This window comes from Brassica napus, chromosome C2 (genome assembly GCF_020379485.1).
Source record: "Brassica napus cultivar Da-Ae chromosome C2, Da-Ae, whole genome shotgun sequence".
Lineage (NCBI taxonomy): Eukaryota > Viridiplantae > Streptophyta > Magnoliopsida > Brassicales > Brassicaceae > Brassica > Brassica napus.
The window spans coordinates 44,387,335-44,399,282 of NC_063445.1; the positions used below are offsets into that span (position 1 = coordinate 44,387,335).

Here is an 11,948-nt window from a genome sequence, read left to right on the forward strand (position 1 = left end):
ATGATCCAAATCCCTATTCTTCCTGAGAGTCTTGAGCCAATTCATCTTCAATATCTTATATGTATGTTTTACATTTTAATTTTAGAAGAGAAATATGATTAATATAGATATTATCTTTTAAGAAAATTTGGTTTGACATTTTAATTTTAAAAGATAAATATGATAAATATAGAAATTATCTCTTTTTTACATAAAAAAACTAGAAATTATCCAAATATAATATATATATAAAATATATTATATATTATTGTAAGTATGAAATGAACAAGCTCATGAGTCAGCTCATGTTCATTAAAGATCGTTCATATAACTCGTGATCTAATTTAAGTTCGATCTTTAAACTCATTTATTAAATGAGCTTAAAATATAGAGATCGTGCTCATGAAAAAACGAGCTGAGCTGAGCCAGATCATGAGCTATAGCTCATTTTGACACCCCTAATTTTCATGGATACTATGGTACATTTGAAAATGAAGGAATATTAAAGTTTTCAGTAATCTGGATATTGATCCTAGGGAAACGCTTAAATTGGCAGAAACAGAATCAACACTCTGGACTGAGGCACATATATTGAACGAACATAAGATAGTACCACACGTAGAGGTTACGACCCTACCATCAATTCCAGGAAGATGGTGTTTCAAAGACGGTTCCTGGAAAGAGAATGCTATTTTCTCCGGACAAGGTTGGCTCAGCACTCTAGAAGGATTTGATGGGCTGTTGGGGGTGAGGAATGTTCGGGCTAGCCTCTCTCCTCTTCATGCGGAGATGGAAGCGCTACTTTGGGCAATGAAATGTATGAGGAACTTACGCTAGTTTCATGTCACGTTTGCAGCAGATTGTTTTGAACTGGTGAAGATGGTTTCGGAACCAGAAGAATGACCAGTTTTTGCAAGTTATTTGGAAGATATTAAGATCCTGAAAGAAAGTTTCCTCCAATCAGAAATCATCTATGTACCAAGGATGCAAAAACTAAAGACGGATAGCCTAGCATGCAGTGTCAGGAAGCAACCGTCTTTCGTCGTTCACATGGATGCAAATCTCTCGGTTTGGTTCACAGAGTCAGTATGAATATGTATAAGTTGATGACAAAAAAAAATTATATAGAGTTATCGTTGAACAGTCATATTGCCTTTTGACTTGTGGAACTATATTTTTTATTTTTTTTATTTGATTTAATTGCTTATATTTAAAGGTCATTATGGTAAATCAAGTAACTAAAGTTTCTTATTTGATATTTTCAGATGATTCATATAAGACATATTTAGAATATCTGAAATAAAGTATTTCTATAAAATTTAATTGTTTTTAGTGTCAATTGGCTCATAATACAAAAAGAACATGAATATTAGTAATCTACCTATAACAATAAACTTTGGTGTCTAGCAATTAAGGTACCATCATGTGAGATTTCGGGTATTCACCTAATTAGGGAAAACGTTTTGGTACACGTTGCAATTTCTGTTCTTTTTTTTTATGTATTTATGTTTAAATTTTAAAGAGTTAACAAAATTTCCACAAAATATGGTAACAATGGAGTTTTATAACCCAATTAGTATCTTATAATAACAATATATTAAGTCATTTAATCAATACTAAGTATTTGTATAATAAACGTGTATATTAAATAACAGGGTTATGAATAGGTCCAAACTTAATTAACTGATAAACGTAGGATTCTAAATTAATAGATTAGATATTAAAGATATATTTGTCAATTAAATTTGGCTACAACATATAAACGTTCAAATCTATATATATAAAAAAATGTTTGCCTCCCTCCTGTTGCGCCACCTCAGCATCCATGTCACAAAGTCGAGTCCTGAGAAGCCGACACGTGTCCCTTCTATTAATATTCTGCCTTTTATTTATAGAGTGGGCTGCTGCTTTCAGTTTTGTTATAGAGTTGAGCTGAAACTGAAAACATTGTCGAAGCCCAATATTGACAATCTTGCAATGATCTATTTTAAAGGTTCATGATATTCTTCAAACTCTGATTTTTTAAACCGACCATGGAGTTTCGGATAGGTTATGAGAGACGAATTTTACGGCCAATCTTTGGTAAGAGCTGTCATTTGTGTCGATTTGTCTGTATTCCTTCTCGACGGCAAAGGGAAACCGGACCGTTAAGGGATGCATTCAATGTTGCCATTGACAACCTTCTTAATTACCCACCCTTCCATCTTTCCTCATTCAATGAATATCTTTTTTCTTCCTGTCGGTGAATCTTCTGCTATAAAAGGTGAGCTTGGAATCCGTGAACATCATCATTTCATTCCACACAACCATAAAAAAAATTCTTTGAGCAGAATGTGAAAGAAGAAGGAAGAGAGGCGTACATGAGTCTCACTGGAAGAGCCTAAGCTTGATGGTCTAAGTTCGCCAGAAAATAAATTGGAAGCTCAGGTCTCGAACCTTGATTTGGTTGGTCAGATTGTTGTTCTCAAAGAAGTCGACGAGAGTTACAAGAGAGTTACAGGTCGGGATCGACATCTGAGTCAAATCTAGAAAGGAGAGCTTTGATCGATTAAGAAGGTATGAGTGAGATTCACGAATCTCTGTCAAGCTGACTCAACCGAATATGGATGTGCTTACCATGGAGATAAAATCGTCGGAGGAATACAAAAATTAGCGACGGGAGACGCATCGGGATCGACTGGATTTTTGACCATCCGGTAAGTCGGGCCTCTATAGACATGACAACAACGGAGTCGCTGATATTGTCGTCGCAACAAAATCAGATAAGGAATAAGAAGCTTAGCTTAATTCAATCTCAGATGGAGACTAAAGATTGTTGGAGATGATTAGATTTGGAGTTATGTTGAGACAAAACAGTGGCAACGGATTTGGTGCTAGGATGAGCTTGGAGGTTAACGAAGATGAGGAAAAGATTAGGTATGAAGAATAGAGGAAGACGATTTCTCAAAAAAAAAAAGAATAGAGGAAGACAAAGGAGATTTTGTTTGATTATTGGTGTCAAAAGAGAAAAAAAAAAATTAGGTTAGAGTTGGTCAGGTGACTGTTAGTGGACCTTGGCTCTAGCTTTATTACAGCAGCCCACTCGAAAGCCCACTTCTAGATACCTGCACAAAGACGAGTTTGTTAATTTTGTACGTGAAAATAGAAAATAGGATGCAAGTCATACGAGTTTACGAACTTTAAAAGATATATGTTTCTCTTTAAAAGATATTTAAAACATATAGGTCGTACTTTCATAAAGCACATATATGTTTCTCCTTAAAAGATATTTAAAACAAGTTCACATTTCATCAAATCAAAGTCTACGGAATTTTAAATAAGTGAATATGTCAGTTTTCTTTTAAATCATTAAAATCAAACCAACAAAATATTAAGAAAAACCACAACAGATAATTGGAAAACATATAAACCAGATATAACAAAAAAGACATAAGAATAAAATAAAGAAAAAAGTTTGTATTAATATAAACAAAAAGATTTATTCAAATAAATGTGTTAAAAAAACTCATGAATTCCAAACCAAAATTAACCATAGATTTTATACTGATATAATCATAATTTTTTTATATATTTGCATGGCCAGAAGTATAGATGTAATACAAAAAAATGACAAAATAAATAAAAGTATAAATAAATTAAGATAACCTAAAACAAAACTAATCAATAGATATATATGCAACACCAAAATAAGTTTAATTATAAAATTTAGTTAATAGCAACAAGATTGGATTGAGTTTCTGACGTTAAAATTGTTTAACACATAAAATAAAAAATATAACAACAATTATAAAAAAAAATAATAAGAAAATTATTCACGCGCGTAGCTCCATTAAAAATATATATTTGAAATTTTGAAATTGCTTTTGGAGATGTTCTTAACACGAAACAATTGGTTTTGATTCGTACTCCATTATATGTTCATCTTTTAAATAATAATAACATAACTATTGTATATAACTTTTATATAAATATTAACAAATCATCTTTTAAAAAAATGTATTCATCTTTCATATCTTTTTTCAATTTCATTATTTTGATGTTTTCATTGAATTACAGATAAAGATAATATACTATCATCAAATTCAACACACATTATATATCAAATAATTTAATAAAGTAGGTAAAATTTAACTAATATATAGTATCATAAAGTTAATTTTTTTTTGAACAACATAATCAACTATTGTAACATAAGCAAAATATATATTATCACATATAATCCCTCCTCACCTAAAACTTTATAAAAGACAAAATTCATTATCCTATACATCTCTTGGAAATTAAAACTTAAAACATAAAACACAAAATCATACAAAATAATAACCTAGATCACAAGTAAAGTATATCCCGCCCGTAGGGCAGGCCGATCCTTGTACTAAATATAATTTTGCAAGTTGCCTAAAATATCTTGAAAAATATAGAAAGAATATTGTAAAATAATATTGTAAAATAATATTCTTCAAATAAATAAATTTTAATATTTTAATATGTTAACTAAATAAATGAATTTTTACGTGAAGCTATAAACCATATTTGACAAGATTCGTATGATCCAAAACATCAATATTATAAAAAATTAGTCAAATAATCTACTAATGCTAATTTTTCTAATAAATAGCTTCAAAATGTTTTTTATCAGGTGTATTTTATTTCTTTCAAATTTTATTTCATAAAATAAAAAAAAAGTTTACTGATAGATATAACATTTGATTGTATTGTGCATCGAGTTATGGTTGATGTAGTTACAACTGCAGCATTTTTTTTATTTTTTATATTAACTTCCTACTATTATAAAACAACTAAAACAACTTTGACAAGTACCAGCTGTGTTAAAAAGATGAATTAAACTATTTCATTTTTAACAAATTGAAATTAAAATAAAATCAATATGAGATGAGTTAAATAAACCAATTATCTTATTTTGATTCTCATATGAGATGAGTTAAAACTGTTTCATTTATATTTAGATGAATTTTTAATATAATTATAAAATACTAAAAAGACAAATATATTATACACATCAAGATATGTAATTTCATAATCAATCAATTAAATATAGATTAAATTTAAAATGATTATTTTTAAAGTAAAATATTATGATTATGCGTTTAAGTACTAGAACTATAAATATTTTTTTGTAGTTCGTACTGGAGATTACTATTCACAAATATAATCACTGAATATATTTGACATCCCAAAAAAAGTATCAATTTTTATTTGAAATTTAAGATAAGCATACTAAACATTTACTTGTATAATAAACTAAAAGTTACACTCCCAATATTCTGTTTCTCATCTAAATTTCAATGTTTAAAGAAAATTGCATGGTGCTTGTCAGAATTTTTCTCCCGAACCAAAAATTTACTACACCGAAAACATAACTTCAATAAATGGCATACATGTATTTACTTCCTCAGTTTCTCGATAAATGTCACTTTAGCGTTTTTTCTTTGTTACGTATAAAATGTCATTCTACAATTTCAATGCAATTTATAATCAATTTCAGCCAAATATTAATTGCAAAATAAATTGATCTTATAAAGAAATTTGTTTATCTCAAATACTATTGGTTAACTAGATGTAATTAATGAAAATATAAATACACCTTGATCATTTTCTTAATATTTGTGAAAAATGTCTAAGTGACATTCTTTATGAAATAGAAAGAATATTAAATTACTTTTCAATCATAAAACAACTGATATTAACCATAATTGTTAACGATGTAAGTAGTCTGATATTTTGTTTGTATAGTGAGTCAGCTGAACCCATGGAGAATACTCCTATAAGGCAAAACAGCTAATACGGTTATGAATGAAACGCAGCGAATTTGATTGTGAGTCGAAATGTCGAATACGAATAACAACTGTTCGTTTATTACGGAAAATGATGACAACAAACTTTTACAGTAATTAAAGAGACCATGATCATTTATGAAGTACTGATTATGGGAACATTTTCAATGCAAAATACAGAACAATGAATGTTAGTTCTCTCCTAATATGGCTATCTACGTAAACAATTAAAACAAGAAGAGCCATGCTTAACAAATTAGCATAAATTATATCACATCGAAAACTTTATCGTTATTTGCTCGTTGGTTAGTTTAAGAGTGATAAGCATTCGTGTTTCATCATGACCAAAAGGGGGAATGCATTAATTTCCGGCCCCACCGCATATATAGTAGGAGACCCTTAAATTTCATAAATAGTTTGTGGCTTAAAGCAAGTGCTCTACTTGTTTTATAGAAGGGATGGGCCGTGTGAGTAGTATAAAGTATTTATGACTTTCTTGTCTCTCACACCCAAACCAACTCAAGAACCAAAATTGAATTTCTCCGTTAGCTACTAAGTACATTACATCATTATATGTCTCAACCAACAGCTGAACGCCAAGCTGTCAAAAATACCTCTTTTTTTTTTTTTTTGATCAAATTATTCTTCATTACTCCAACTATTACATATCAAAAATATATATACCTCTATATATATGAAGATTCTCAACACAGACCACATGACATATTCACCTTCTCTCCAAAAGAACTTTCTAACCAAAAGAAAAGTCCTTCGATCAGTCTCCTGTGTATTAAAATGTTGTTTGCTATGTTTATGTTTCTTTTCGCCGCAATGGCTTTGCAGTCGCCATCTTTGGTCGTGGCTTTGGACGTCCACCTCCTCCGCCAGCTAGCTGCAAAGCACAATGTAACAACAATAGTTGTGTTTGGAGATTCTAGTGTTGATCCAGGAAACAATAATTTTCTTAACACCGATTTGAAAGGAAATTTTCCACCTTATGGTGGCAATTTCGTGAACCATAAATCCACCGGAAGATTATGTGATGGATTGCTCGCACCTGATTTTATTGGTATGTTTGACATTATAGTTTTTATTAGTCTTAAATTTTCTATAAGTTCACTAAAGATATTGTTTTTAATTATGAATTATGTTCACATCAAAACTTATGTATTTGGTAGCTTTACATTAGTCCCTAGATATTAATCTTAAGACTTTTATATGCTAAATAATTTTATAGTTTATTATGAAACTAGTTTCACATCAAACTTACATTTTTGGTTTGCATTTTCTTCAGCTGAGGCCATGGGTTACCCACCTATACCAGCTTTTCTTGATCCAACCCTTACGCAAGTTGATCTACCTCGCGGTGCAAGTTTTGCCTCGGCTGGTTCCGGTTATGACGATCTCACAGCTAATATATCCGTAAGCCTGAACATGTTTCCTATTTTGTTACTTTTAACAAAAACATAAAGTTCAAATTTGCCTTATAATATAAAGTCAAACTGTAATCAATTTGCTTTTCCCGGGTGGAACAGAACGTGTGGAGTTTCTCGACGCAAGCAACTTACTTTTTGCATTACAAAATTCACCTCAATAAACTGGTCGGACCATTAGAGAGCGCAAAAATGATAAATAATGCGATATTTCTTATGAGTATGGGATCAAATGACTTTCTTCAAAATTACTTAGTCGATTTTACTCGACAAAAGCAATTCACTGTTGAACAATACATCGACTTTCTCTCCTCCCGAATGCTTGACGACGCCAAGGTACGCATACATCTCCATTAAACCTCTTAAATGTATCTATGGATATATTACTGTGTATATATGAGAGCGATATTTGACGACATGTTAATGTTACATGTATTAATTTAGATACTCCCTCTATTTCTAAATGATGCATGTTTACGTAATATATACATTAATATATTTATATATTAATACATTTCGTCAATATTTATAGTTTTATACATGTTAATTCTTGGGCCTTTTGTAACAACTATATATTACACTACGGCTTGAACTATCAACTATCTCAAATAGAACGTCTCTGTGTAGCTGCTACGATAAATGCGTATAGAATTATTGAATTTATTAAATCGACAAATATCTTGTGTATGTGTCATGTGTATGGGTCCTGATAATGAATTACGTGAAAAGTCATAAATTACAACAAAAATAGAGGGAGAAAGAGACACGGAGTCTAAGAAAATAATACCTCCAAGAATCATATCCGGTTGTTGACAAAATTTAATTTCCATAAATAATTTCTACCCTACAACGACATGAATTTCCGATTTTCATGTCCGGATTTTTAACCTGTCCAAGGGTACAATTCATATCCACAATTATATAAAATTATTATTTTTTGTTAGTTGTAAATTTATTTTTGCATTTATTTTCTTGAACCACTAAGCTAATAAACTTTGATTCCCATTTATCGGGGAACTTATTATAACCATATTTATATGGCCACTAGAGGTGTCCAATTTTTGTTTCACTATCGGCAGAATGTTATACTGAATAGGATTTATGACAACAGAGTAACTGTAGATTTAATTCACACAGTATATTTTTTTAAAAAATCACAAACTCTTAACTTGATTTTTTAATCCAGTTTTGGTTTGATTTGGATAATCCGAATTAACTGATTAGAAAACTCTAATAGGTACATGTTCATACAAACAAAGGCATCATTAAACATATATATATATATATATATATATATTGCATTTATCATATAAATAAAATTCTAATCCGCTTCTGAGATTGGTTCTTGTTGTTTCATAGATGTTGCATAGACTTGGAGCTAGAAGGTTGGTGGTGGTAGGAGTTCCCCCCATGGGATGCATGCCCCTAATAAAATATCTAAAAGGGCAGAAGACTTGCGTTGATCAATTAAACCAAATCGCCTTCTCCTTCAACTCAAAAATCATCAAGAATCTCGAGCTTCTGCAAGCTAAAATTGGTTTAAAAACTATATTCGTCGATGCTTATTCCACCATCCAAGAAGCCATTAAAACCCCAAGAAAATTTGGTGAGAATATAGATCTGATTGTTTCATACATAAACTTTAAAATTCAATTAGTAATAAGAGAACACAAAAGTAGAGATCTCATAAGTATTATTTTCTTATATAAAAAAATCAACTTGTAGGTTTCCTTGAAGCTTCAAAAGGATGTTGTGGAACTGGTACCTATGAATATGGAGAGACATGCAAAGATATGAACGTATGCAAAGATCCTACCAAATATATTTTTTGGGATGCAGTCCATCCAACACAAAGAATGTATCAAATCATTGTTAAAAAAGCAATTGCATCCATTAGTGAAGAGTTTCTTGTTTAGAATATGTTGTATGTTCGCATTTCTATCATGGTACGAATAATTTAATGTTATATCCCATAATGTAATTTACAAAGGTTGAAAGATACGTTAGAGCATGATTATCGGAGGGTTCTTAATGTAGGATTCTTAGCGGAATATAAGAACTTGTCTCTTAACTTTTAACTAAAAAAGTTAATAACCGGCTCTTAAATAAGAGTTTTAAGAGAAAATTCTTAGTTTTTTAGTTAAAAGTTAAGAGACAGGTTCTTATATTCCGCTAAAAACTCCACCCTAATAATTTCCCAATAATCATGCTCTTATATCTAATGTTTCAAACTATAACGTAATTATGTGAAAATATTATTCTTGAGAAAAGTATCATTCTCTTACGAATTTAGAATTATTTTATAAATTAAAAGATATGTTATATCTAATGTTTCAAACTAGAAAGTAATTATGTGAAAATATTATTCTTGAGAAAAGTATCATTCTCTTACTAATTTAGAACTATTTTATAAATTCAAAGAAGCTGTAATTATGAACTTGTATTTGTTGAATCTGAAATTGGAGTATTTAATAAGAGCACGATTTCGATTGAAGGTTTAAGAGAAGTTTGCGTATTGAGATCAGAACTCGGGAATGAACATAAATTAGGATTTATTTATTATAGTTGAATCCGATTAAATGCTACCTACGTACCATTTGAATAAGGATCAAGCCAATATGCAATTCATTACAAATGCATTTTAGTCATCAAGAGACGTTTAGGAGAGTTATTGGCTTTGTGTAGAAAGCTGCTGATGCTTATAGATGTTTTTAGATGATCTTTTAGACTTGTGAGCGTCTTTATTTATATAAGGTGAATCATCGTCTTTTGATTTTCCTTCTAATTTTTTCCTTTTGTTTTTAAGATATTTTACCTTTTATCACGACGTTCTATTCTATGCGATTTTCTTTTCCTTGTTGATTTTCTATTCTTTGTCGATTCCATTTATTAAATTGTCCGATTTGAATTTAATAAGACTCTTTGACAAAAGTGTCAAACCCGTCTCAAACATTGTACACTTTCATAAAATTTTAGCTATATAACGAAGAAAACAAATTGATAAAGAAGAGTATATGGGTCCTAATATATAGCAAAGTTCTATGTATGTTACAATTTGTTTCTTAGTAGACTAATGTTGTTTTTTTAGTTATACTTTTCATTTGGTTCTTTCAAATCATTTCATGATAAATATAACAAAGTAGAACATATACCATGTTTGTAGTAAACATTTGGTCAACATGGTGAGCTGTAACAGATGATCAGTCCATCATCTGGTATTAATCGGAAAATATTTCAAACTTAGATCAGACAGTATAGTAGTCATTCCACTTTGTGGCACTAAGTGCATTCCTCCAGAAACTGACTGGATCAGTCGATAAAATATATTAAAAAACATATGATAAAAATAATTGCTAATAAAAGCAAATCGTCAATAAAACTATGCAAATATATTTTTTAAATTATTATAACTTCAATTAAAACTTAAATAGTACGAAGTCGTTTGGACAACATATACAGGTTATAGTACAACCCAAAGTGGATCTGTAAGAAAATTTGAAAACTGGCACTCGAGATTACCGAGCCGAACACGAACAATCCTTATGATATTATAGGTACTTTACCGCAAAATGATTGCGTTCTCTGTTTGTCTTTTGAAACATTTAAAAAAAACTTTGGAGTATCCCAAATTTATAGAAAGGATTAAGCTAATCTCCAAAAGAGTGGTGTAATCCATGAATCGACTCTCATTCCAAATATTCAAATAAAGCCTAAATCATAACCTTATATCTGCGTGGCTACACATTTTTAGTGTAGTGGGATTAATTCAAACCCGTATCTCCCCGTAGTCTTCTTACCGCTATCTCACTTCCTATTTATAAATGATCTCTTTATTAACCATAATTTTTATATGATTTAGAATTGAATCTATCTTTTCCTTATTTGATAAAGTGGGCGTCGAATCTATAATTTATTATAGCAGTCAAATGATCGATTACTTTGTATTTAAAGTGGTTGTTATTTGTTATCGCCTTGATTAAAGAAGAAATCATCAACAAGATAAAAAATCTTATCCTATTAGGAAATGTCCTAGACTGGGGTTATTCTCTGACTCAACCCAATTGTGGAGCCCAAAAGTTTCAAATATGTGAGGCAATTTATACCGTGTAGTGTGCATATATAAGCTGGTGGACAACGCATATATATAGTCACAAATGATAGAGAAGACGCAATCAAAGAAAAATGCAGTAAATGATATTTAAGCATGAATCAAGATAATATCGTGGCACCGGTGTATGTGTATAACAATGATCGACGGTGTTAAGCTTTTAAATAATTACTCTTTAACCTATAAATAAGAAATTAAAGAGGAAAAGTTGCTAGATTGACATTTCAAGCAGCCCTCTATTTGATTTGGAAAGAAAGAAACTCAAGGATTCACACCAACAAAACCGGCCTCCAGAAGCTTTAGTTGAGGATATCAAGTCTGTAATTAAGCTTCGTTTGGACCCTCTATCTCGCAAGAATAGAAACTCCAGTGTAACTCCATCAGCGTCTTCCTCCATCTCTTCTCTGGGACTCCGGTGTAATCAAGAAGCTTTATTTCTTTCAGAGATAGCTTGGCAGTTTCACCACCCCTCTCGACTTACTCTCTATCTTTTGGGTCTTGGGCTATGTTCCTTCTATTTTTCCTTTATAGGCCGTATTGTTGTTTTTTGTGTATGGCCTGTACGATTGCCTTTAGGGCCTATTGTTCCAGCTTTCAGCTGATGTTTATTAATGGATTTTTTTTTGTTAAAGT

The 11,948-nt window shown here is 30.7% G+C and overlaps 1 protein-coding gene across 1 annotated transcript; it reads left to right on the top strand.

Annotated features, from left to right (window-relative positions):
- The first annotated feature begins 6,475 nt into the window (after positions 1-6,475).
- LOC106381783 (GDSL esterase/lipase At5g45950) lies at positions 6,476-9,224 on the top strand. The gene is made up of 5 exons (XM_013821718.3): positions 6,476-6,843; positions 7,069-7,196; positions 7,310-7,543; positions 8,567-8,813; positions 8,933-9,224. Exons 1-5 carry the CDS (start codon positions 6,570-6,572, stop codon positions 9,121-9,123), a joined length of 1,074 nt encoding a protein of 357 aa, XP_013677172.1. The 5' UTR covers positions 6,476-6,569; the 3' UTR covers positions 9,124-9,224.
- The last annotated feature ends 2,724 nt before the right edge of the window (positions 9,225-11,948 follow it).

Bases quoted from the DNA above. Each gene is read 5' to 3' on its own strand.
- LOC106381783 (XM_013821718.3), top strand. From the start codon at position 6,570: ATGTTGTTTGCTATGTTTATGTTTCTTTTCGCCGCAATGGCTTTGCAG. The intron at 6,844-7,068 runs GTATGTTTGACA...CATTTTCTTCAG, and splicing joins GCTCGCACCTGATTTTATTG to CTGAGGCCATGGGTTACCCA. The intron at 8,814-8,932 runs GTGAGAATATAG...ATCAACTTGTAG, and splicing joins TAAAACCCCAAGAAAATTTG to GTTTCCTTGAAGCTTCAAAA.